The sequence below is a fragment of the Stenella coeruleoalba genome (genome assembly GCF_951394435.1).
Source record: "Stenella coeruleoalba genome assembly, chromosome: 8".
NCBI lineage: Eukaryota > Metazoa > Chordata > Mammalia > Artiodactyla > Delphinidae > Stenella > Stenella coeruleoalba.
In genome coordinates this window covers 94,676,690-94,701,394 of record NC_137154.1, presented here as the reverse complement: position 1 = coordinate 94,701,394, position 24,705 = coordinate 94,676,690, and the positions used below count along the sequence as shown (strand labels likewise).

Here is a 24,705-nt window from a genome sequence, read left to right as displayed (position 1 = left end):
TTCTTTTGGCCACGGCGCGCGGCTTGTGGGATTCCCCGACCAGGGATAGAACCCGGGCCACAGGAGTGAAAGCACAGAGTCCTAACCACTGGACTGCCAGGAATTTCCAATTAAAGAATAGTTATCATGAACACATCACAGTATCAGATAAACTTTTTATAACAGAAAAGTATGAAGGAACAAAAAAAGATTAAGCAGCTACCACAAACAAAAAAATAGTGTCTCCCCCATAACCCTATTTGAAGGGGCAGAAAGTGCAATTAGAGGTTTATTGATGCTAATATGAAAAGAAATTCAGTATTGTATTTATTTCTTATTTTATACAACTCTTACTCTTTATAACAATGTTTATAGTCACACCTATAAAAGTCACACCCATGGCATCCGAAAGCAAACACTCTGTAATTATTTAAAAGGGCCTTTAAAAAAAGTATAATACTGGGTTTCCCTGGTGGCGCAGGGGTTAAGAATCCGCCTGCCAAGGCAAGGAACAGGGGTTCGAGCTCTGGTTCGGGAAGATCCCACATGCCGTGGAACAACTAAGCCCGTGCGCCACAACTACTTAGTCTGTGCTCTAGAGCCCGAAAGCCACAACTACAGAAGCCTGCGCACCTAGAGCTTGTGCTCCGCCAACAAGAGAAGCCACTGCAATAAGAAGCCCGTGCACCACAGCGAAGAGTAGCCCCCGCTCACCGCAACCAGAGAAAGCCCGCGTGCAGCAAGGAAGACCCAACACAGCCAAAAATAAAATAAATAAAATAAAAACAAATAAATTTATTTAAAAAAATTCAACTGAGAAAATTCTAAAAATCTTTTTGGCTTTATTCAACAATTTATGAATCAGGACACGTCCAGTCTAGCAGCTAGAAAGGCGCTCTGAGGAGCTGTACAAAATGAAAGCCTTTTATAGATAGCAGGGAACAGGAACAAGGAATTAAACTAGGCAAAAAGCAGATTGGCTATTACCAGGTTACTTCGCTTTAGGGAATAGCAGGGGGGTCTAGAGGTAGATGACATAACTAGATAATTAGTGCTGAGCAGGCGATTCCTTTTTTATTTTCTTTTTTTGGCGGCACCACATGGCATGTGGGATCCTAGTTCCCCAACCAGGATCGAACCCAGGCCCCCTGCCTTGGAAGCACGGAGTCTTATCCACTGGACCGCCAGGGAAGTCCCAGGTGATTCCTGATTGACTTATTTAAGATTCCACTTCTGGGAGAGCCACAACTGTAATTAAGTCTCCCTTTGGTGATGTGGGGCTTAGCATAAGCAACATCATTTTCGACCTGTTGTGTTTTTAACATCACTCTAAAAGAGCTTTACTCTCAACTTTGAGGCACTTATTTCAGCAACTCTCTGATGGACTCTGTGAAAGCAATTATCTAAATTTTCTGAACTTGTATCTGAATCTTCTATTGAATCCTCACAACCACCCTATGAGGTTGGTAAGAAACTGGGGGCTCATAGAGATTATTAATTACCCAGGGTCATGCTGTCAGAAGCAGTGCGTCCGGGATTCGAATTTAAGTTTTACTCAGGGCCCATACTTTAAACACTCTGGCTATTTTGTTTTAACTCTGTCCGCAATAGTCTGACCACAGATAAATGTACAAATCGTGCTTACTGAGGACTGTATTAATTTCTTACAGAAAATACTGTGTTCTCTTACAAGATGTTTCCCAGACCGTGAACAACTCGGGAACAGTAACTGATAGTTGGAGGAACTCACTGATCTGGTTTGTCGAATGCCATCAGTTAAGAAGGGAACGTACGACTCCAGCCCCTAAGGGGCGCTGTCTTCGCCCAACGACCAGCGAGACCCGCAGTCTTATATGAAAACGTTTGTGGGTGGCCTCGGCTCTCGGGACTGGAAGACGCAGGCGGAGTCCCCGCCCCACTCTGGGCGCACGCGCATGCGCCCGCCGGGCCCCGCCCCATGCCACTCCAGCTCCCACCTCAGTTCAGGTAGGGGGGCAGTGTGCGGGGGAGGGGCGTCGCCTGGGGGCGGGGCTGGAGCGGGAGTCTCAACTGTTGCGGCTCCTTTGTTGGAGGCCCAACTTCCAATCCAACCGGGAGCAGTTTCTGAGGCTGCCGGTTCTGGGGTGGAGGCAATTGCTGGGTCCGGGAGCAGCACGCTCCCTCTCCTTTATGTCGCACGAGTCCAGGGGTCTCCCCTGCACTTGGGCCCCCGTCCATTCGCAGCCGGAGTCGGGTGTCCTGGGTAGCTTGAGGACACGGGGCTGGGCAGGGGCCGAGAGCCCGCCGCCTCGCTCCCTCCTCCCCCTTCTTGCCGCTTGGCCCCACCCCGCCTGGCCGAGCCACTCGGCGCCGGAAGCGAGGGGCCTCCGGGGCCTACGTGTGGCACCCTGCTCCGCTTGCGCCCACGCCTTCTGTTCCAATTGCCTTCCCAACCGAGCGGCAAAGCCGGGGGCGTGTTGCCGGGGCCCTGGGAAGCGGGGCGCATGAGCACTGTGCCTGGAGTCCGTCGCTGCGCCTTCCCGCCCACGGGGCGTCCGGTCACGGTCCCTGAAGCCCCAGCCTGCCAGACCGGAATCCATACTGACGTCAAGGGTAAAGGCGACCAGAGGCATCTGAGTGGCACAACCAGGACCCCTGCCCCTAGTGGGGCTTTCGGTGTGCAACCGAAAGTGGGTCCTGAGCAGGGAACTTCCTTTCCCCGCCCCTTGCTTACAGTTCTGCAACTGTCAATAAACAGTTACACCCTACCGTGTGCTAAGCATCAGGAGTTACAGGGCTTGAGGTCAGCTCTGGAAGACTTGAAAGTGAGGTTGTTGGGGGTAGGTGTCTGATTGAGTGTGTGTGTGCGTGTGCGTGTGTAGAAACTAACCCAGAACCTAGTGCAGTGCCTCTCAACCAGTAAGCCCTAATAAACCTTCGCGGAATGAATGAGAAGGTAGGTGGATGAGGGAGCCGGGCTAGAGAGGGCAGCTCTACTCATCCCAACCCTGCCTCCCCTGAGCGCAAGACGACAAAAATAATTAGGTTAAGCCTTTAATCACAGCTGGTTTCACGGGCAGGAGGACAGGGAAGAGCCGGGAAAGACAGCAATCCTGGGGACACACGGTGCTGGCCTGGCTCATGGACACAGCCTCCCTCTCGGACGCCCTCCAGGCCCCCACAGCTTGGGCGTCAGTAATCTCCTGTTTTCTTGTCTCCCTCAGGACACCGGGTTCCCTAGGAGCCGCCCCAGGCTTAATGATTGTCCAGAAGGTGCCTATAAAGGGAGCCTGGGAGGCTGGGTGGAGGAGGGAGCAGAAAAAGCCCAACTCAGCAGATCTGAGCACTTGAGAGCCTCAATCAGGAGCTGTGGTCGGAGGCTCTGTGTCCCGGCCAGTAGGGCCTGCTCTTTCCCACCATGGCGGCCCGAGGCTACAGCTATTACCGCACTGTGATCTTCTCGGCCATGTTTGGAGGCTACAGCCTGTACTACTTCAACCGCAAGACCTTCTCTTTTGTCATGCCGTCGCTGGTGGAGGAGGTCCCTCTGGACAAGGATGACTTGGGTGAGCCCTGGCAGGGCAGGGAGGGGTGGGCCCAGGAACACAGGACCAGCAGGACAAGTTGGGTGTTTGTGCCGTGTGGTGGGTACAGGCATGCAGTGTGTGTGTGGAGTGTCTGCACAGCAGATGCCAGGAGACAGTGCATGTGCCGGATGAGGCGGCTCTGAGATCCATGTCTGTGGGCACAGGTAAAGGACTGTGGGTATGGTCTAAGCATGTCTGAGGGCTGCTTGTCTGGTGTGTGTGTGTGTGTGTGTGTGTGCACGCCCGCCTGTGACTAACATGTGTCCCCAGAGGCACTGTGTGTTAGAGGGATTCTGAGCACAGTTTCTGCATCTGTGTGGGTGCAGGCTAAGACCACAGGGTGAGTGCTGGCCACTGACATTGTGAGCACTGGGAACTGGGGAGTTGGTGCAATGACTCCATGTGGCCTAGCAGGCTACCCTTCGGGAGGAATAAGGTCCCTGACTCCAATTCTAAGCCTTTTGCCCCATGTTCTGAGGTGGGGCAACAGAACTGCCGGAGACCCTGGGTTGGCATCCACGGTGAGGGAGAAATCAGGCATATGAGAATCCCATGGAGGAGGGCTGTCCTGCCCCCTGACAGCTGCTGCTGGAACTCTCCAAGAGGCTGAAAAGTCATGGGTCAGCCTGGGGCTAGTGCTGATGGAGAGGCGGGAGGAGTAGCCTGGCCCCATGAATGAACGTCACGATTCCAACACAGGCCCCTCCTATTCCTCTCGGAAGGAACCAGTCTCACCCTGCCAGGCACCTCTACACACCTGACCCCATGCCTTCCTCCCCGCTCCTTTGCCTCTGCCCTGGCCCCTAACCCCCCAGGTGTCCTGCTCCCTGCTCCCCTCCCCTGCAGGGCTCATCACCAGCAGCCAGTCGGCAGCCTACGCCATCAGCAAGTTTGTGAGTGGGGTGCTGTCTGACCAGATGAGTGCTCGTTGGCTCTTTTCTTCCGGGCTTCTCCTGGTTGGCCTGGTCAACGTAGTCTTTTCCTGGAGCTCCGCAGTACCCGTCTTTGCTGCTCTCTGGTTCCTCAATGGCCTGGCACAGGGGCTGGGCTGGCCCCCATGTGGCAAGGTCCTGCGGAAGGTGAGTGTCTGCTTCCAAGGAGCTGGTTCAGATTGGCAGAGAGGACACCTAAAGAGCATGTGGGCACACTGGCACCTCCACCCCCAACCAGAGCAGGTTCCTCAGGCGTTCCAGTCCAGCTCCTGTTGCTTGTCAAGATATTTTAGGAGGCTGAACGTGGTGGGATCAGGTGGCAGATGAGGGAATTGGCCCTGCCAAATAGAAGAGCCCTCTCCCTCATCCCTGTAATGTGAGCTTCTGGGTCTGCCCCACCTGACCCTCACCTTCAATATGGACTGTAGGCTGAGCAACTACTCTGTCCCCCTCTGCCCCACAGTGGTTTGAGCCATCTCAATTTGGCACTTGGTGGGCCGTCCTATCAACAAGCATGAACCTGGCTGGAGGGCTGGGCCCCATCCTGGCAACCATCCTCGCCCAGAGCTATAGCTGGCGCAGCACGCTGGCCCTGTCTGGGGCACTGTGTGTGGTTGTCTCCTTCCTCTGTCTCCTGCTCATCCACAATGAACCTGCTGATGTTGGACTCCGCAACCTGGACCCCACCCCCTCCAAGGGCAAGAAGGGTGAGTACGCACTAAAGCCGACCCCTAGGGAACCTTCATTCATCATTCACCTGGCAGACTTTCATTGAGGACTGCCTGTATGCCTGGCCCTGTACTAGCTAATGGATGTCGGGATGGTGATGGAGAGTGGGTGAGGAGTAAATAAAACTCCATCCTGAGAGGCAGTTAAGTACCAGACAAGTGGCAGAGCCAACAAATGCTATGACTCATGTTATAGCCTAGTCCTTCCTTACAAGAGAGCCAGAGTTCCCTGTGTGGACAGCATCCTAAGCTTAAGTGGCTTGGGTGCTTTCCTCCATCCCCGCTGGTCCTCAGGTTCTCTTTCATTCGTTGAGACTTGCAGTGGAGAAGAGAGGGCAGAACAGTGGGTGAGGGGGACCTTGCTGCTGATCCTTGGCTATGTGGACGGACTCTGCCCCTATGGCTAGCTAATGTGTGGTGGGGGCAGGGCAGCCTGAGCAGAGTCCTGAAGCCTGGCCTCCTCCCACCCCCAGGCTCCCTGAAGGAGGAGAGTACCTTACAGCAGCTGCTGCTGACCCCCTACCTGTGGGTGCTCTCCACTGGCTACCTTGTGGTGTTTGGAGTAAAGACGTGCTGTACTGACTGGGGCCAGTTCTTCCTTATCCAGGAGAGAGGACAGTCAGCCCTCGTGGGTGAGACGAGTGTTGGGATGCGGCAGGCCTAGGGAGCAGGAGCCAATGCATGGGATGGGAAATTCAGACCCGCTTCCCTTTATCCTTTCTTCTTTCCCTGAGGCCGGGCAGTACTCAGGCAGCTGTGGCCAGTCACCCTTGGGGACCTTGTACCTCTCTGGGTTGAAGTCAGTCTGGGACAACCCCAAGGTGTAACACCTTTCCACCCTTCCTTTCCCTCTTCCCACCACAACTCCCCACTGCAGGCAGCTCCTACATGAGTGCCCTGGAGGTTGGGGGCCTTGTAGGCAGCATCGCAGCTGGCTACCTGTCAGACCGGGCCATGGCCAAGGTGAGTGGGCAGAAGGGACAGCAAGGAGGAGGGTCCCTTTAAATCTTCCCAGCATGACTGGGACAGGCACCAGAGAGGTAGGAGCCCTGGGGCACAGGCAGCTTGGCATATGCTGGTTTAGGTTGGGTGAGGTGGGAATGATTCCAGGCTACTCTTCTTTGCTGGGGATGTAGAGATGAGGCTCTTGGGGGAAAGGGTTTTAACTGATGTCAAGGAGAGCCAGAGTTTCTCTCTGCCTAGCTTCTCCACAGCCCCAGGGAAACGGGCTGGGGAAGGACTGGATGCAGCCTGCCACCACGTGTCCCCAAGCCTGCCCCAAGTGGAGGAAGGGATGTTGTGGAGTTTGGCCTCAGAACATAATAAGCAGGTCTCAGGACCTCCCAGAGCTGCCTTGGGCCAAGAACTGCAACGGGATTGCCAAAGACCTGTCAGCAGAGGTCTGCCGTGTCAGCGTCCAGGGGTGAGGGTTCTCTGCTGCTCCTGGGGCCTGATGTTGCCCGACTGTGTCCACAGGCGCGGCTGTCCATGTACGGGAGCCCCCGCCATGGCTTGCTGCTGTTCATGATGGCTGGCATGACAGTGTCCATGTACCTCTTCCGGGTAACTGTGACCAGTGACTCCCCCAAGGTAAATAAACAGGGACTGGCCCACGTCAGGGACAAGGATGAGAAAGCAAGGGCCACTGACTCTGTCTCCCTCTCCCTGGTCTTTCTCTGCTTCTGATTGCCCTTTTCAGTTGTCTGTACCTCCATTCCCCTCCTCTGTACTCTGATGCCCCTCCTTGACTCTGGGCCTAGTTTCTTCTCCTCCCTATGCTCCTCTAGGATGTTGCTTTCTGGACTCCGGCTCTTCACCCTCTCGCTGAGCTCACAGGCTTTACAGAGCATGAGGTGCCCTATCTTTATCTCTGGTTTTCCTCTTGTTGTGTCACACCTTTGTCCTACCGCCTCTGCCTTGCCCTTAGCCAATCCAGCTTGTACAAATCCTGAGGAGACAGCATCTCACTTGGAGGGATGGCTCCTGAACCTCCCTCCCCTACCTGCACAGGCCCCTGTGTTGGCTGAATGTGGCCCGCACTCCTCTAGCTCTGCAGTCAGCTGTGCTGGGAAGTGGTGTGTGTGGGAGTCACTTACTGTCTGCTTTTACTACAATTATTTGTTCCTGGGGCCAAGCATTCCTCTATCCAATGGCAGGGGTAGGTAGGCAGGAGGCCTTCTCAGACTTTAAATGCTACCCTGCACTGCCCTTGCAGCTCTGGATCCTGGTGTTGGGAGCTGTGTTTGGTTTCTCCTCTTATGGTCCCATTGCCTTGTTCGGAGTTATAGCCAATGAGAGTGCCCCTCCCAACTTGTGTGGCACCTCCCATGCCATTGTGGGACTCATGGCCAATGGTAAGTGATACCCCCACTGATGCCTCGCACACAAGCCAGCTAGGGGCTGGAACAAGCCCCACTGGCTCTATCCTCACAATGACTCAGGCTCTTCCCCTCCTCCCTGACAGTGGGCGGCTTTCTGGCTGGGTTGCCCTTCAGCACCATTGCGAAGCATTACAGCTGGAGCACAGCGTTCTGGGTGGCTGAAGTGATCTGTGCAGCCAGCACAGGTGCCTTCTTCCTTCTACGAAACATCCGCACCAAGATGGGCCGAGTGCCCAAGAAGGCTGAGTGAAGACAGTGCAGGCTCTGGAGCGTCCTGTCCCACTTGTGGCCTCTCCCCTCCATTGGGGTGGGGGAAGGGAGGGAGGGGACTATCTGACTAGCACCTTTGACTTTCCCTTTCTGCTCCTTTTCCCTCACCCAAGTGGCGCTGGAAGTTATCAGTGGCTAATGAGGCACCAGCTTCCCATCTGATCTCTATTTAAAGGACAACCTTTGTTCTTGGACTCCGTTAGCTCCTATTTCCTGGCTTCAAAGAGGAAACCCCTGCACTCAGGGAGTCTCCTGTATCCTTCTCCCTCTCTTGGGCCCTGCCCTGTCCCCATCCCACCCCATCCTCACCTGAGGTGAGGCTCCTCCTGCAGCAGCAGGGCAGCAATGGCCCAGGACTTCTGCCCTGAGGCCTCTCAGCAGGGGGCAGCTGCTCCTGCCAATACCTTGGACTCCAGGGGAAGAGGGTCACTCTCACCAATACCCAGGGTACAGTAGGGGGGTATGGATGGGAGAGTATAAAGACTTGTTATAGAAAATTAAAACTAGATTTGATACTAAACCCTGTCAGTGAGTCATTCTTTCAAAAAGGGTAGTACAGGGACTTCCCTGGTGGCGCAGTGGTTAAGACTCTGTGCTCCCAATGCAGGGGGCCCGGGTTCGATCCCTGGCCAAGGAACTAGATCCCACATGCATGCTGCAACTAGGAGTTTGCATGCCACAACTAAGGAGCCCGCCTGCTGCAACTAAGACCTGGCGCAACCAAATAGAGAAATAAATAAATAAAATAAATATTTTTAAAAAAACAGAGTACTTCTCAAAAAAAAAAAAAAGTGGAGGTAATACAAGCCAGAGATAGATTTTTTGGGGAAATACTCCCTTAATACCTGCTTTTTCCAACCCAGAAGAGAGAGACTTCATTCCCCTGGAAGGGAAAGCTAAAGTGTAGATGGACTCCTTTAAGCTCATGTCTCTACCGCCTTCAACTTCATACTGCATAATTCAATGAACATTTTGAAGATGAAACTACTGGGTGCCAGGCAGGTTAAGTAATTTGATGGAGGGAGATAACAGTGTAGTCAGAAAGCCTGGGTTCAAACTCAGTCTGCCGGTAACTAGCTTTGAGATTTTGAGGCAGAGAGTTTGTACATTGCTTGCTGAAGCTCATCCGTAATAGAAACAGAATGTACCCGCTGAGGTAAGGGAGAGGATTAAGTGAGATAAAGCAGTAAAACGTGGCTGTAAGCACTTGATAAATATTCCATCATCATTATCATCATCACCACCATACCCACCACCTAGGAAGTCAGTAGCGATTCTGGAACTAGGACCAAGGCTCCTGATTCAAAGTCCCATGTTCATTCATTCACTTAATGAACATATATTTGTTTTGTTTTCTACTAGAACATAGTATCTCATTTTCCCAGAATTCCCTTATCATTCCTGTCTCCCCTCCTGAGGCTTTTCCCCCAAACCATCAATTAGGATAGCAAACACTGAGATCAAAGGAATGTTTATTATAGCATTTATGGGCCTACCTCCTCCATAAATAATCTGTACAGAGTTGGGAAGTAGGACCATGACAGATACAGGAGAAAAGAGAGCATGGTATTAAGGCTCGGGCATCAGTGCATGTCATCAGGCTCAGCAACCTCCCATTTTCAAGTGCACTAACAAATGCCTCTGGGCTCGCCATCGGAGTGGAAACAGCAGGACCCCTGTTGCAGGATCTCTCAAGAATATGCGGGGAGTGGTGGGGGGGGGTCCACTGCAGGTTCAGCCTAAGACCCAGGTCCAAAAGTTCCAGCCTTCTCTGCCACCTCCAGGGCTAACTTCAGGTTCTGGTCAAACAGCTCACACCTAGGCCAGACCCAGGAAGCACAAATAAGGACAAAGTGTGAGGCCTGGCTCTCTCCCCACCTTGGGTGCAGAGGCAGAGCCAGTGGAAACTCTGCTTGAAGAAGGACATAAACCCCAAGGAAAGTCTTTGGTTTCTCCAAAAAATAAGTAAGTAAAAGGCTAGTTACTTTTGTTTTATTTAAAAATAACTCTAGGGCTTCCCTGGTGGCGCAGTGGTTGAGAGTCTGCCTGCCGATGCAGGGGACACCGGTTCGTGCCCCGGTCTGGGAGGATCCCACATGCCGCGGAGCGGCTGGGCCTGTGAGCCATGGCCGCTGAGCCTGCGCATCCGGAGCCTGTGCTCCGCAGCGGGAGAGGCCACAACAGTGAGAGGCCCGTGTACCGCAAAAAAAACCAAAAAACAACCTCTATTACACTTCAAAATGACATTGGGGAAAAGCACACAGGGAGGGGGAACAAGGAGGCTTTGACCAGAATCTGGGAAGTGGGACCACATACCTGATGGGCATTTCCAGGGAGTAAAATGGATTCTTCAGGGCAAAGTCTGAGTAAATCTCATAAATCTTTCGGAGAAGAGAATCTATCCCAGCCTGCCTAGGATCCGCCAGCACCACAAACTTTATCCCTGGAGAGGGACCAGTAATGATTACCAAAGGGTAGAGAATGCAGCAAATAATGCTGTCCTTTGTTTGTACAGCACTTTCATATGCCCACTTAAATGTTATCCTTATTGCTACATAAAGCACGAAAAGCAAGATTTTGAATCTACAGGTGAGAGCAGAGAAGTGAAATGACTTTGTTGCATCACCCAGCTGACTGAGTGACCAGGCTTTGGGTCCTAGCTCTGTCGCTTACTTCTGGCCTGGGGGCCCCTCAGCAGAAAGTGCCAGGCAAGGAACAAACTCAGGCAGTTTTCAATGATCTGCCTTCAGCGAGTGATGCAATGACAGTCACGATCCAAAGGTCATTTCCATTTCACATTCAAATTTCATTTTGGAACAACACACCTTCCAAAACGTGTGCAACGTGAGATAACATTAAGATGAGTTTATCTGTGGACAGGATAACGCTCAGTGGCATGGACAAAACTGGCGTCAGATTAAATATTGCCTTTAGATTCACAAAACAAGTAACTGTCTGTGCAGTTGTCCCAGAAAAGGCTGACCAACACTCCCTTGCTTACCAAACCCAACTTGGGCCAATCCCTTCTCCCAACCTGCCCCATCGCATCCCCTTGACCTATCTAGAGATGCGTACCTGTCAATGTCTGGAAGCAGTGCAGTTTGAATGTGTCTGTCTCCAGCATCTCAATGCCTGAGCTGCCCTGTTCAGGAGACAGCTGGGAGCCGATTGCGAACAGCCTATTTGCAAAGGAGGCAAAGTTGGGAATGCACCTCATTGCTATAAGGGAGAAGTGCTTCTCGAACTTTTCCGCTGAAATGACCCTTATCTTCTGAAGAGTTCAAATTACAGCTTGAGATAGTCAGAAGTAGCAGTGTGAACTGCCTGGCAGCAGTATCAAAATTACTTAAAAATTTATTTGAATTCTGCATGTATTCTACATTCATACTTTGCTATAAAACATTGTACATTGAAAACTTTGGGTGAAATTAACACTCTGGGACTATGTGCCACGTTTACTCACCCCGTGACTATGCATATCCAGCACATCTCATTCCATAATTGACAGCAAGAAAAGATCTTAAAGATCATTTAGTTCAATTGCCTTACTTTAAAGATGAAAAAACTTAAGACTCAGAAAAGAGAAGGTGACTTAGGCAAAAAAAATCACACCACTGCCAGCATTACCTACAGCCTAGTCATACTGGATCAATTCTTTTCATGACACAAGAACTGAGGATTTAGAAGGAGGAAGGTAAGCACCGCCGCTCAGGAAGTCTCTGAGGGCAGAACCACACTAATCCAGCCAGCCTATGAGCCAAGTGCGGACCGACAAAATCTAGGAAGGGTTGTGAGACTTACGAGTGGAACATGGAGGCCAGCATGAGCTTCTCATTGGAGGTGAGGCGAGGCCGGCCGAATCGAATGGACACCGGGTAGTTAGCAGGGTTGCCCAGGTACTCCAGCACCTCTTTCCCATCGGCCGTGTACTTGCCGCTCACATCCACACCATTGATGGCCAGCACTGCGTGGCCCACTGCAGAGCCGAGGCTAGGCGTCAACGAAACCTCAGCTTGGGGATCCCACCAAGGCGACAATGGACCCGGCCCCAACTCCTCACCCCCTCCGCCCCCCGCCCAGAGACACCTGCCCACAACGGCGGCACCGGGCCCCGCCCCCCAGGCCCGAGCCTAACCCACCCCGGATGCCGTCGCGCTGGCCGAAGGCAACCAGCACACGATCGTCATGCAGTTTGAGCAGCAGATCAAGCGGGTAACTGAAAGTTTTCTCAGCCTCGGCCCGTGGCGCGTAGCTGTCCAACTGGTAAATGAGGCCTCCAGCTTTGTTCACCACAAACACACTGAAAATCGCCATTGCTGCCGCCGCTACTGCGGGACTGGCTCCCCCTCCCGGCCCCGCCCCGGAACCGCAGCACAGGACCTGCCCCCGGCGCCCCGGCCGCGCGTTCCCTCTCGACCCGGGAGCGCGGCGCACTGCGGCGCTTGCGCACTTGGAGCACGCCTGGCTGTCAGTAACGCTGGGAAGTTAGCTGTCGGGATCTAGAAAATTGTTTTCCGTCCCTTTTCCCAGGTTTTTAGTGTCAGGAAACAGCAACGTGTGACTGCCTCACAACTAGTCGCAAAGCGCAAAAGGTAGGGACAGCCTCGAGTGCCTCCGGCTGCAGGGTAAGCTCGCACTGCCCGCAGCCAGTTCCGGGCCTGAGTCAGGCCTGCCCCTCCCGACTTTCTCCGCGCGGTCCCGCCCCTTACCCCGGAAGCACTCGGTGCAGGCGGAGGTTTCTGGGCTTCTTCGCTAAACGCACTTCCTTTTTGTCCGACATCTTAGGGAGGCGAGGTGGTAGCAGTTGCTCTCCCGGCTTCGCTATGGTGAGAGCTCTGTTTGGGGACAGCCGGCGTGGTTTCTGGAGCCGGCGGTGCCGGCGCGCATTTGGGGCGGCATCGGAGGAGGGCTCCCAGAACTGCCGGGCCGCGTGTCGAGGCGGGCGGGCTATTGCTTCCCCCATGTGCTCCGTCAGTGGAGTCTGGGCGGGGGTTGAGGTGGAGCGCAGGGGTAGGGGGAGCGTGGGGCTGCCTTGAGACCTGGCAGTATTCCCGCTTTTCTTCTGTAGCCGCCCAAGGATGACAAGAAGAAGAAAGATGCCGGAAAGTCGGCCAAGAAAGACAAAGACCCAGTGAACAAGTCGGGGGGCAAGGCCAAAAAGAAGGTAGGAGTCAGTCGCTTGAACGTTGAGGGAGGCTTCGGGCACCCGTACCTTATCGATATATTAAGTGACACCTAGCAGATGGCTTGTAAGGTTGTGGGGTCTAGAGTCAGGTTATTACAGCTTATGCTGTTATCAGCATTCTGTTTTTTCGTTATTTGGGGTCATATACGCTGTTTGGCAATTAGATGTGTACAGAGCATTTATTTGGATACGCAGCACGTAGTGTTATTTTAGTTGGTTCCGTGGGGCTCAGTCAGTATCCGAAAGTCTCAATAATAGGTCCCCCCCCCCCGCCCCCAACCAGATGTGTCTTTGATGCCCTTAACGACAACCAGGGTCTCTTTTTGCTTTGAATTCTGGCTTTCTAATTATTTGAATCTTAATTTGCAGAGTTTATGCAAATTCTGCATTTCATAGATTTCTGCAGGCCAAGGAATAGAGCCACTCTCAGTATAGCCGTACAAGCAAGTAACAGTTCTTTGAGGCAGGTTGTTCCAGAGGAGGGAAGAACTGGAGCACTGATTTTTTTTTTTTTTTTTTTTTTGGTGAGCAGAAGTGGTCCAAAGGCAAAGTTCGGGACAAGCTCAATAACCTAGTCTTGTTTGACAAAGCAACATATGACAAACTCTGTAAAGAAGTTCCCAACTATAAGCTTATAACTCCAGCTGTCGTCTCTGAGAGACTGAAGATTCGTGGCTCCCTGGCCAGGGCAGCCTTGCAGGAGCTGCTTAGTAAAGGTGAGAGGGGTGTGTTGTACTGATTTGTATGCTTTTGCACCTTAAATTGGCCTGACCGTGCTAGCCATCTTAAATGCAATAGGTGGTTGTTAGTAATGTAATTCTAACATGTTATCTAGGTTATTGGTTAGTGCCCAATAATGGAAACAGTGATTTTCAAGTTATAGTAAAGTGCTGTGAAGGTGGCCATCCCAAGAGCAGGTGGTCAGTCCCTTGTTTTTTTTTTTTTTTTTTTTTTAGTCCCTTGTTTTAAAAGGGTAAGTCAAATTAGATTATAACCAAGAAATGTAGGCATGCCTCCTAAACTCATGCTTAAATTCAGCATTTCTCTTTTGGGATGGAATATAAAACAGATATTTCTAGTGTCTTATTAAGTATTTCATAGTACTATTGTGTGAAAATTTTATGCTTTCTTTCTAGGACTTATTAAACTGGTTTCAAAGCACAGAGCTCAAGTAATTTACACCAGAAATACTAAGGGTGGAGATGCTCCAGCTGCTGGTGAAGATGCATGAACAGGTGAGCAAGAACCCAGGGGTTCATGGTGTAGGAAGTATGCATCCCTTCACAAGGCTCTATAGTTCTGATTCTTGGATTTTTTTTTTTTTACAGGTCCCACCAGCTGTATATTTGGAAAAATAAAACTTTATTAAATCAAATAAATGGGCGTGTCTGTTTCCTAAGAAAGGCAGTTACAAAGGATAATAGTAGGTATCGGCTTGTTGATTTGGTTTTGAGCATTATGGTGGTTGAAAATGTATTAGGAAACCATTAACTTTTCTTTTTATGTGACTGCTGTTTGTTTCTTGCTGCGGCTTCAGTTTTGAATTGATGCCTGAAAGGAAATGAAGGGTTAGCAGGACGAAGGGTGAGATCTCCAAGGGGGAGTGGGTTGGGGTCCGGACACTGGGCCCATACCTGGATTGCCAGCGGCGTCCATTATTCCAGACCCGGCCAAAAGAGGGCAGCCAGCCTGCACCGGTACTGGAGTTATGATCAAAGTTGGCCCCAACTCTGTCTGGTGGGAGTTTCTTCAATTTCTGTTTTTCCTCTACAATAAGCAGTTTTACGTGAGTAGGAAGACTTAAAGAACCCATCACCATTTCTGAATTAGTTAACTTACTTTCTTTGAGAAACTCTTCATAGGAGGGTCCTATTTGTTGGTTCCCAGAGCTACAGTCCTCATCTTGGACCATCCAGGGAGGTGTGGCACCTGGAAAAGGAAGACCCTTTAAGCAGAAATGAAAGCACTTAAAAAAAAGTTTTTAACCTTCAGGCTGTTGTGGAACATAGCTAGCTATAAGTTCCTACCTAATTGAAAATTATAAATGTTTGTAAACAAAACCCAGGAATTCTGGACCATGGGAAGTTGAGGGGCCTAGGCTAATTTAAAAGGTGCTGATACTTAATAGCTGTATCAATACAGCAATACATGCCTGAAAAACTACACACATTTAAAGTGTGCAATTTGAAATGTCTGGGATGAAATCACCACCACCATGTATCCTTGTGCCCCTTTAAAGTATTTTCTAGCACACTTCCCTTATACCCCTCTTCCCAGGCAGCCACTGGTGTGCTTTCTGTTGCTACAGGTTAGTTTGCGTTTTCCGTAATGTTGTATAAATGGCATATATTATGTACCCTTGTGTACCTTTTAGCATAGTTACTTTGAGGTTTTTGTGTTACGCATGTTTTCAATCATTCCTTCGTTATTGAGTATTTTTTGAAGTGTTCATTGGCTGAGGCACATTGGGATTTTTTTTCAACTTTTAAAGAAACTGCCAGACTGTTTTCCAAAGTAGTGATGCCATTTTGCATCCCCACCAGCAGTGCATGAGAGTTGCTGCATATATAAATGGTCAGTCTTTAGCCTTTTTTAATTCTTTGGCCACGCCATGTGGCATGTGGTATTGTTCCCTGACCAGGGATTAAATCCGTGCTCCCTGCATTGAGAGTGCGGAGCCTTAACCACTGGACCGCCAAGGAAGTCCTAGTTTCAGCCATTTTGATGAGCATCTTTTTATATGCCTTTACTGAGTGTTGAGAGGTTTTCATATATTGAGAATACACATCCTTCATCAGATGCTGCTTTACTTTGGAAAAACGTTGTTATGCTAAAGTTTGTAATCTTCCATTTTTCAAGCAAAGTACTTTTTCCCTTAGTTGAAATACAAGAAGACGAGTGGCTGTAGCATGGCTAATGCCATAGTGGGCACTGTGTACGGTATAGAGACTTCTCTGGCCCTCAGTTGCAATGAGTTTTATTTTTAAAATTTATTTTATTGAAGTATAGTTGATTTACAATGTGTTAATTTCTGCTGTACAGCAAAGCGACTCAGTTATATATGTATTCTTTTTCATATTCTTTTCCATAATAGTTTATCACAGGATATTAAATATAGTTTCCTCTGCTATACAGTAGGACCTTGTTGTTTATACTCTTTATTTTCACTATTAAGTGTATTATTTTAAAAAACACTTTAACACACACTCATATAGTGGTTGAACAAAAAACCCTTATAAGAATTACCATGTCTGACATTTTCTAAGTTTAAAACACCTTAGATCTGAAAGTTTAAAAAAAAAAATCCGGTAAACAGGTGAATGTACATCTGTTACTTTCCTGAGTTACTCAGACACATTTGACATATGTGTCTTTGATACCCTTCTACCAGTGAAAGGCCTAGAACTCAGGTGTGTCTCAAAGATCCCAAGTTCACTGCTGTATCTTAATCAACTTTATTCTTTAAAAAAAAAAGGTTCTTACAGTTTGAGAAACATTGCCATGGGTCTTACCTGAGTGGATGTTACCAATTCCTGGTGTATCCTGTAGTTGGAAATGGGAAAAAATCATAAGAAAGCCAAGAGATGATAGGATACTCATAGCCTAGAGGAAGAAATTTTACTGGAGGTGGATGGAACCACTGCCATGATGCTAGTTCTGCACTGGGTTGATGTTAAATCTTACAAAGCACAGCAAATCACTGAAAGACAGTCTTGCCCTCACCAGACTCAAGGTCTTAGTAGCAGAGATGTCCAAAAATAAGTGCCTACTAGATGTTAGGTAAACGAAACCCTTTTCTTACAGAGCATACATACTACTGGGAAAGAGAAGTATGAATTACACAAATTACATTCACAGCTTTTTACATGGGGCTACATACATTTATAACAGTTTTCCATGAAAAAGTGACATTCAAGCTAAGAGCTGAAGGAAGGTGAGGGTTAAGTAGATGGTGAGGGAAGGAAAGCATATCATTTAAGACAATGGCAATTACATGTTCAAAAGCAAGGAGGAGCACAGTGCAGCTGGAGGATAGAATGTAAGATAGCAGGTGATGCGATTATTTTCTGTTGTGTTTGGGACAAGATTGCAGTAGTAGGAATTGTTCCAAGGTGGAATAGAGACCAGCTTGTATTCAGGAGATAAAATAGATAAGACATGCTCATTGAGGGAATGTGAAAAATGAAAGAAAGGAGGAGATAAGAATCTGCATCTACAGTTAATGGAAACACAGGAGTGGTAGGGGTTAGCTTCAGGTACCTGTGGGGTATCTATAAATGTCCCGTATTGAGCTGGAACTGTGGATTCTGCACAGGATGAGATTTAGGAGTTGGTACTTCTATGTGGCAACTGGGGCAGTGTGTGGATAAGATCACCATGGAGGGTGACAAAAAAGTCTAAGAACATGATACTATGGGACAGGGCAGCAAGAGGGAAAAGCCTGCTAAGACAGGAATGGCCAGAATACAGAAAAGCCAGGAGAGATGGGTGTCCTGGGAACTGAGGGGGCACTGGCCCTTTCCCAACTTTCGTATCCATTGTACCTGATGATGGCCAATGAATGTCAGCGGTTGTCCTGTCTCCATCCAGTCAAGCTCCGGGGCTGGTGGCAGGTCCACATATGAGGGCTGCTGTGAGGTGGAGGCTACTTGGCTGAAAAAGACAAACAGGCTGGCAGACAAGGTCCTTGAGCCATGAGGATAGCAAAGATGACATTTGTTCCCTTTTCCCAGCCAAAGTTACAGAATGTTCTAAGAGATGTCAGAACTCCCAATAAGAGGTTTCCTAACAGTCTTACCTGTTTGTCCCTTTCCAGCTTCCAGGTGCCGAAGAGCCCTCTTCTGGGTCTGGCACTGTCTGAGGCTGAGTTTGATTCAGGAAAAATAATTGTGTCTAGGATGCTTAAGAATTTGCCTAGGCCATGCTCCCACCCTCCAGAAGTAAACAAATTGACATATTGAGGGTACTGCCCATATCTTGCAAACTTCCCTCCCTCCCTCCCTGCCTCCCTCCCCCAGCCTGGCCCACATCATCTCCACTGACAAAGGCCTGCACCCTGGTGGGCAGGTAAGGGAATTCAAGCCGAGCAGGTAAAGCATGGAGTCCATGAATTCTCACAAGAAGAGCTGGTAGGTGAAATGTTGGACCTGGGAGAAGCAGGAATCAGTGGATTTGGATACTGCTCTGGCTCCTCCGAGGGAAACCAACCTCTAAGACAGACCGAACAACCTCCTGCCGGCTGTGCTCCACCTCACGGATCTGAGCTGCCATCTGTGGGGGAGAGGCTGCTTAGATAGGTACAAAATGGTGGGGGGGGGGGGGCCTGGGTCCTTCAGAGGCCTTTCCTTTAACTCACCTCTTTAATCACTTCATCCTCTTTTTCCTCATAGGAATCCAGACTTTTCACCATGGACTTCTTGAATCTAAAAAGAAAAAGGGCAAGTCCCGGTCAGTTGTGAAAAGATCCTCAGTAGATCGTTTTTCTCTGAATTTTGGGTAGTGTCAAACTCCCAGAAACAAAATAGTACAATGAACACCCATGTACCTCTCCCCCAGATTCACTGTAAACATTTTGCCATACTGGCTCCAGTTTGCTTATAAACACATTGCCTTTCTGCCAAGAACATGAGACTTAATTCTAAATTTTTCAGCATACATCTCCTGGGAACAGGAACAGCCTATGAAACCATTACCATACTTAAGAAAATCAATTTCCCTTTCTTGATGTCCAAATTGTCCCATATTTGGGACAATATATTTGCAGTTGTTTTTATCCTACAATACAAAGGTATCTGAATAACATCAATGCTGCTATCAGCAATAAGACTACTAAGCAAAGCTCAAGGTTTCTTTGCAGTTCATTAGTCCTCAGAAAACCTAAGGGTGTACAGTCAGATTTTTGTGTTCAAATGTTACTTGAATTCTTATTCTTTCATCGTTATCAATTGATACATAATTAATATAACTGTCTTTGTTTGCCTAATTATTATTTTTTGAAAATATAACTAGAGAACATTTCTTTGATTTTCACTAAGACTTTGTCTTGAGGACATAACTAAACTGCGTCACCACCCCCCACCCCGATTTGAAGAAGGGTTATTAGTACAGTGAATGTTCAGATACGAACAGTTTGAAGGACTGGAACCAACAGTAACTGACAAAAACCAACTTCCATCTAAATCATCATAAAAATGTTTTAAGTTAAAAAGGGAGGGGGAGAAGGGGGCAAAAGGGGTTTCAGATTGAACAAGATCCTCACATTTCATCTAATACATTCAACCCTGGCCAGCGTATACCAAAATGGAAACTGGATTACTATAATAAAAACTTCTTCTACATCACTCTGTACACACCTGTGTTCCAAGCCCACCCCCATCCCCCTGATGCTTCCAAACTCAACTATTTGATGAAGGAGCTATGTATAAATCTAATCCAGTCTTTGTTATAAGGCTGGTATGTCTGGGTATCAGCTCGGTAAACAAGGCAGCTGAGGTCTTCCAGGTCATCAATAAAATCAAATAACTGATACCATACGTGACAGAGGGGCTGCTGGGATTCACTCTCTTCAGATGTTCTTCGTACATTATACAAACACCTTCCATGCATTCATTCAGATTCATAGCATAAGTTCTGCCTTCTGGCCTCTTGGTAGGCTGTACCAGCAAAATGGTGTGAGACATGTCGCCAAACTCTTGCTGCAGCCGCTGCCGACTACTCTGCCGACTCCGCCACCGCACACGAGCTTATAGCCTTTTTGCCTAATTTTAATATGTAAAACATTTATGTAGGGGAATGGCTCTATCAAGGTGCCCTGGCAGCCTTGCACGTATCCTTACAGGCAAAGCCTTGAACTGCAGCTTATCAGAGTTTTGGCTGAAGGTCTGCGTGATCCTCCTGGAACACAAGAGGACAGGAGGCCTGAAAGGAACTGCTAGGAGGCCATCTCCCACTCGTCTCCCTATCTCTCATGGGAGACCATTATGAAACAGTTTCTCATCAACTCCCAGTTCTGATGGGGTATGGGACTTTGTGCTCTCAGATTTGAGCTGTAGATATAAAAGCACGTAGCTGCAGTCTAGACTTGGCTCCCCAGCAAAAGTATCGCACAGCTCACACTGCAGTCACCCAGCCCTGTTTGTATCAGTATGGTCCTTTTGGGTGTGTTGGACAACCTGGGAGGCTGGCACTTCGGGCTTACTCTTTTCACTGCTTATGTAACAAACTGCCTGAACCTAAAAGTAGCTCACTGTGGGACTTTCCTGGTGGTCCAGTGGTTAAGAATCCCCCTTCCAATGCAGGGGACTTGGGTTTGATCCCTGGTCGGGGAACTAAGATCCCACATGCTACAGGGCAACTAAGCCCACACGCTGCAACTACTGAGCCCATACGTGCCACAACTAGAGTGCCCACGTGCTCTGGAGCCTGCACGCACCAGAACTAGAGAGAAGCCTGCACGCTGCAGTGAAGATCCTGCATGCCGGCACTAAGACCCGATGCAGCCAAATAAAAAGACTAATCTTTTAAAATAATGATTAGGACTTCCCTGGTGGCGCAGTGGTTAAGAATCCGCCTGCCAATGCCGCGGACACGGGTTTGAGCCCTGGTCCGGGAAGATCCCACATGCCACGGAGCAACTAAGCCACAACTACTGAGCCTGTGCTCTAGAGCCTGTGCGCCACAGCTACTGAAGCCTGCACACCTAAAGCCTGTGCTCCGCAACAAGAGAAGCCACTACAATGAGAAGCCCGTGCATGCACTGCAATGAACAGTAGCCCCCACCTGCCGCAACTAGAGAAAGTCTGTGCGCAGCAACAAAGACCAGACGCAGCCAAAAATAAATTTTTTTATTAAAAAAAAAAAAGATTAAAAAATAATAAAAGTGGCTCATTGTATCTTTACTGGTCAAATCAGTCAGGCTTGGCCTGGCCTTGTCTTGTGTGAGCTTGAAATTTATAAAGCTCAAAAGTCAAATTATATTTAAATAAAAAGTTCAAAGAGTCCATCCTCATAATTCTCAATTATAACCTTTGCTGCTCAACTATCCTTTATTCACCCACCAAAAACCATATGGAGCTGAGCCAGGGTGTGAGGAGTGAGTGGCCTCAGTTTCTTATCTCCTCCCAGTCTGAACCACAGATTTTAAGGCAAGGTGGTGGGATTTAGGCATTTCTTATTTCCTCATTATTCTCCACATTGGGTAGAAAGAAATAACAAACACCATGTGTTTTCTTAACTTTGGCTTTGGGATCCCCTTGGGTTCCACACTCCACAATCTCAATATGGTCCCAATAAAAGTGATGATGTGAGGCTGCCTGAGTCCTCTTCCTGAGGCAGTCAGGGCTCACTCCCTCTCTGTGCTGTCCAGCTTCCTACAATCCGGTTCCTTGGGGTCCTCCGAGGCCAGTTAAAATAGAGTCTAAAACTATTAAAAGTGGGCACTGGGTGAGCACCAGTTTCTTGCACACTATAAAAAGCATCTTCTGCTCCTAAAGAACCTTAGTAGTTTCTGTGTCATACATTTAAGTAGTTGATTATGGTCAGCTTTAATTATACACTATTCTCTACTTGCTAAATACATTGTAAATCCCCCCCCCGCAACTAGATTATAAACCTTTCAAGGACTCTGTCATATTTCTTTTGTGTCCAATATGGTGCCTAGGATAATGAGTGCTACAAAGACAATGGTTACTAATGAAGTCCTTACTAAACTTCCCAAGCAGTAGAGGAAGCTCCAGTACCTGACACAGGCCCAGAGAATCCACACTCTGCTACTTCATCATGTGAAGTAGTGACTTACCGTGCATAATCCTGGGGGGAGATCAAAAACTTCTCTTTCATCTGGAACTCAGCCTTGTTCTCCCACCAGAATCTGTTGGTTGCTTTCTTGTGCTCTGGACTGAGAATGGAAAGGACAAGTAATCTCAATGATAGATTGCAGAATATTACACATATATCTAGGCATTAGATAAATAATGCAAACTGACATCTGGGTTTCTGTCTCTGGGCAAGGCTGAGAGAATACTGATAGTAGTCTCTTCAAGATCTGCAGTCTCCCCCTTCCAATAAAAATGTGAGAATCTGAGAGGAAGTGATGGGAGGGAACCTTGATTGAACCTGCCCAGCTGACTTTCCCAGCTAGACCACCAACACCAGTGGGACCATGGCAGCCGTAAGCCCGCTACCCTCAAGGCTGGCAATGCCTACAAGACGACTCAATCAAATCACAAAAGCGTTCTTCCTCTCACCCACCTTAAACCCTCCCTCCCACAAATGTACACGACTGTTGTATGCGGCTCCCGGCCCGGCGCTCACCTGGCCAGATGCTCCAGCAGCCCCCCATGCAGCACGGTCAGGTTTCCGTGGCTCAGGTGTTTCCTCACCTCACAGCCGCAGCACAGGCACCAGCAGCACCGCTCGTGCTCGGGCACGTAACGCTCCACCTGAGCGGCGCGGACGGCCTTGCGGGCGGCCTCCACCTGCCGCGGAGAGGGTACCAAGGGGAAGAGGCTAAGTAGGACCCCGGCGGGACCCCCAGATCCCACCCCCTCGGGCCCTCACAGCCCCGCCCCCATTCCCGCCCCGTCCTGTCCAGGGTTTCCTCCAGCCTCCCGTCCGCACCTGAGGCAGAAGCCGCTCCAAAGCCACCTTCAGCTGCCGCTGGTGCTTGCGACTGTAGACGTGTCCGCGGCCGCAGAAGAAGGTCTGGCGGCAAACAGGGCAGCGCTCCGCCGGCGCCATCTACCCAGGACTGGGGATCCGCGACGCGCAGCCTCTCCTTCGCCGTCTGGTGACCTCTGACCCCTCAGGGGCGGGGCGAACCCAGCGGCCCCAGCGGCCCCCGCGGCCCCCAGCGGCCGGCAGGCGCCACTGCAAGTCCTACTACGGTTGCGCGGGTTTTTCTCTGGGAACCCTCATTGCGCACAAATCCAGCCCGTCGCCAGTACCGCCAAATGCACTCTGGCTGGAAAAGGTGAGGGGAAGGAGCGCACGCAACAGTTAGGGGGGACCGCGCACGTATCTGGACACTGACAAGGACCCGTAGAGACAATGTAACAAATCGTAACGAGTATTTATAGGGTGTTCAGTGGGGGTCCAGAGCTTTACCTTAACTACCTCAGGTAATCTTCACAATAGCCCTGTGTGGTATCCTGTTATTACTGGCATTTTACAAGCGGGAAACTGAGGCGTGAAGGAGGAGGTAAGTTTGTGGAAGGTTGCTCAGGTATAAAGCGGCAGAGGCATTGCCAGCAGGCTGTAGGGAACACAAGCTGAAGGCCTAATCTATGACCTAATCATGCTCATACCCCCCAGGGGTGATCCGAACGTTGCTCCTGGAAAGCTGTAAAGGGAAAGCTATAAAGGGTGCAGAGTCATTGCTGAGGCTTAGCAGACGTGTTTAATCTGTAAACGTGCTAAACTAGTGGAACTTTATTCTCTACAAGCCATTTCTCCCAGAGTCAACAGCCTTCCTGTCTGTCCTGCTCCCTTAGCACCTAAGGTGAATTGCTCCCTCCCAGGGCTGAAATCCCCAGACTGTGATCTCCACCCTAGAACTCCCTCCAAAAAGCCTGGGGCCTGGCCCACACCTTAACTTATAGGATGTGCAAACAGAGCTGGCACAAAGTCCCTAGCTTCCCTTACATTTGTTACCTGTATTGGTGCATTAACCTGGATGGGTGACAATGTCTGTGGGCATATCCAGTCAACTCTACAGAATTCAGACCCAGAAAGTAGCCAGACTCCCCTCCAGACCTTGACTTCCTGACGGAGCGTCCCTTTAGACTCAGGCCTTTGCCAGATGTGATGTATTTTGATGACCTTGCAGTTCTCAGTTCCTTGACCTCTCATCACTCCCCTGGCAGGGGTAATCCTGGACCTTGTCCACCAAAAATTGCTCCTTCTCTGAATTCAAACTCTGAAGTTCTACTCTGACCACCGTCTTCCATCCTCCTGTGTGGACTTACCTTCCATCTGGTCTTTAACCGCAGGGAGACCTCCTTTCCTGAATATGAGTACTCTTATCCATTCACTTGGAAAATTATTCATCGTATGCCAGCTACTGAATGCTTTGCTCTAGGCCAGGTTTAAAAATTTAAAAACCTTTAAAGTGTGGCCTCCTGGTCAGCAGCATCAGCATCCGGGAGCTTGTTAGAAATGCAAATTATTGGGCCCCACCCCAGACCTACTGAATAGGAAACGCCGGAGTGGGTCCGGGCAATCTGTGGTTTAATGAGCCCTTCAGGTGATTCTGATGCTCAGTCAAGTTTGAGAATCAGTGGTCTAGGTCTGAGGTCCTCTTGACTTCGCTTTACCCATTGGATCCCAGGAATACTTCCACCACACTCTCACGGCAACATATTACTTCACTTGACCTACCAAGACCTCTCATTCTGTCACACCCCAACCATCCCATCTGTTTCCGTCATTTGTCCCAAAGCTGCTTTAGAGTAGTCTATACCATCTGCTTAAACTCCTAACTTTTCAGCCCTCTGCAATTTGGCTTTTGAAACTGTTTCCCTAAAGTCTTCCGTTACTGAGTATTCATTCGGCTGCCATCTGAACTAGACTGTGTGAATGGAACTCAATTTCTTCCTCCTCAGATCATCCTGTTTACATCCTCCCAGTGAATGATAACCACTAAACTAAAGCCTGGAGTTTTGGGGT

The 24,705-nt window shown here is 49.4% G+C and overlaps 4 protein-coding genes across 10 annotated transcripts; 2 read left to right on the top strand and 2 right to left on the bottom strand.

Moving 5' to 3' along the window:
* The first annotated feature begins 1,869 nt into the window (after positions 1-1,869).
* SLC37A4 (solute carrier family 37 member 4) lies at positions 1,870-8,438 on the top strand. Of its 6 annotated transcripts, none has more exons than XM_079929900.1 (9): positions 1,870-1,965; positions 3,183-3,524; positions 4,392-4,624; positions 4,941-5,184; positions 5,679-5,837; positions 6,083-6,168; positions 6,682-6,795; positions 7,421-7,559; positions 7,670-8,435. In XM_079929900.1, the coding sequence occupies exons 2-9, from the start codon at positions 3,377-3,379 to the stop codon at positions 7,834-7,836; spliced, it is 1,290 nt and encodes a 429-aa protein (XP_079786026.1). In that variant the 5' UTR covers positions 1,870-1,965; positions 3,183-3,376; the 3' UTR covers positions 7,837-8,435. The 6 variants fall into 6 exon arrangements, with proteins under 6 accessions (XP_079786026.1, XP_079786028.1, XP_079786027.1 ...); XM_079929902.1 differs by lacking the exon at positions 1,870-1,965 and adding an exon at positions 2,178-2,571; XM_079929901.1 differs by lacking the exon at positions 1,870-1,965 and adding an exon at positions 2,178-2,634.
* Positions 8,439-9,295: 857 nt separating this feature from the next.
* TRAPPC4 (trafficking protein particle complex subunit 4) lies at positions 9,296-12,212 on the bottom strand. Its single transcript, XM_079930733.1, has 5 exons — positions 11,996-12,212; positions 11,658-11,832; positions 10,932-11,035; positions 10,173-10,299; positions 9,296-9,674 (listed from the first exon to the last, which is right to left on the bottom strand). The coding sequence occupies exons 1-5, from the start codon at positions 12,168-12,170 to the stop codon at positions 9,596-9,598; spliced, it is 660 nt and encodes a 219-aa protein (XP_079786859.1). The 5' UTR covers positions 12,171-12,212; the 3' UTR covers positions 9,296-9,595.
* A 318-nt stretch (positions 12,213-12,530) lies between these two features.
* Positions 12,531-14,420, top strand: RPS25 (ribosomal protein S25). Its single transcript, XM_079930734.1, has 5 exons — positions 12,531-12,682; positions 12,925-13,020; positions 13,574-13,757; positions 14,178-14,276; positions 14,370-14,420. Exons 1-4 carry the CDS (start codon positions 12,680-12,682, stop codon positions 14,270-14,272), a joined length of 378 nt encoding a protein of 125 aa, XP_079786860.1. The 5' UTR covers positions 12,531-12,679; the 3' UTR covers positions 14,273-14,276; positions 14,370-14,420.
* CENATAC (centrosomal AT-AC splicing factor) lies at positions 14,372-23,066 on the bottom strand. 2 transcript variants are annotated; one of them, XM_079930732.1, is made up of 11 exons: positions 22,660-23,065; positions 22,354-22,517; positions 21,839-21,937; positions 18,398-18,464; positions 18,250-18,312; positions 17,840-17,904; positions 17,586-17,694; positions 16,554-16,584; positions 14,881-14,970; positions 14,676-14,808; positions 14,402-14,592 (listed from the first exon to the last, which is right to left on the bottom strand). In XM_079930732.1, exons 1-11 carry the CDS (start codon positions 22,777-22,779, stop codon positions 14,529-14,531), a joined length of 1,005 nt encoding a protein of 334 aa, XP_079786858.1. In that variant the 5' UTR covers positions 22,780-23,065; the 3' UTR covers positions 14,402-14,528. The 2 variants fall into 2 exon arrangements, with proteins under 2 accessions (XP_079786857.1, XP_079786858.1); XM_079930731.1 differs by having other exon boundaries at positions 14,372-14,808; positions 22,660-23,066.
* Positions 23,067-24,705: the final 1,639 nt, after the last annotated feature.

What these genes read in the sequence shown, in the direction of transcription:
- SLC37A4 (XM_079929900.1), top strand. Translation starts at nt 3,377, where the DNA reads ATGGCGGCCCGAGGCTACAGCTATTACCGCACTGTGATCTTCTCGGCC. An exon ending in TCTGGACAAGGATGACTTGG is followed by an intron (nt 3,525 to 4,391) that starts GTGAGCCCTGGC and finishes CCTCCCCTGCAG; the next exon opens with GGCTCATCACCAGCAGCCAG. An exon ending in CAGACCGGGCCATGGCCAAG is followed by an intron (nt 6,169 to 6,681) that starts GTGAGTGGGCAG and finishes CTGTGTCCACAG; the next exon opens with GCGCGGCTGTCCATGTACGG.
- TRAPPC4 (XM_079930733.1), bottom strand. Translation starts at nt 12,170, where the DNA reads ATGGCGATTTTCAGTGTGTTTGTGGTGAACAAAGCTGGAGGCCTCATT. An exon ending in CCAGCGCGACGGCATCCGGG is followed by an intron (nt 11,833 to 11,995) that starts GTGGGTTAGGCT and finishes TCGGCTCTGCAG; the next exon opens with TGGGCCACGCAGTGCTGGCC. An exon ending in CTGCTTCCAGACATTGACAG is followed by an intron (nt 10,300 to 10,931) that starts GTACGCATCTCT and finishes GTCCCTCTCCAG; the next exon opens with GGATAAAGTTTGTGGTGCTG.
- RPS25 (XM_079930734.1), top strand. An exon ending in GGGGCAAGGCCAAAAAGAAG is followed by an intron (nt 13,021 to 13,573) that starts GTAGGAGTCAGT and finishes TTTGGTGAGCAG; the next exon opens with AAGTGGTCCAAAGGCAAAGT. An exon ending in GCAGGAGCTGCTTAGTAAAG is followed by an intron (nt 13,758 to 14,177) that starts GTGAGAGGGGTG and finishes CTTTCTTTCTAG; the next exon opens with GACTTATTAAACTGGTTTCA.
- CENATAC (XM_079930731.1), bottom strand. Translation starts at nt 22,779, where the DNA reads ATGGCGCCGGCGGAGCGCTGCCCTGTTTGCCGCCAGACCTTCTTCTGC. An exon ending in AGGATGAAGTGATTAAAGAG is followed by an intron (nt 18,313 to 18,397) that starts GTGAGTTAAAGG and finishes TCTCCCCCACAG; the next exon opens with ATGGCAGCTCAGATCCGTGA. An exon ending in AATTGGTAACATCCACTCAG is followed by an intron (nt 14,971 to 16,553) that starts GTAAGACCCATG and finishes TTCCTTTTCCAG; the next exon opens with GTGCCACACCTCCCTGGATG.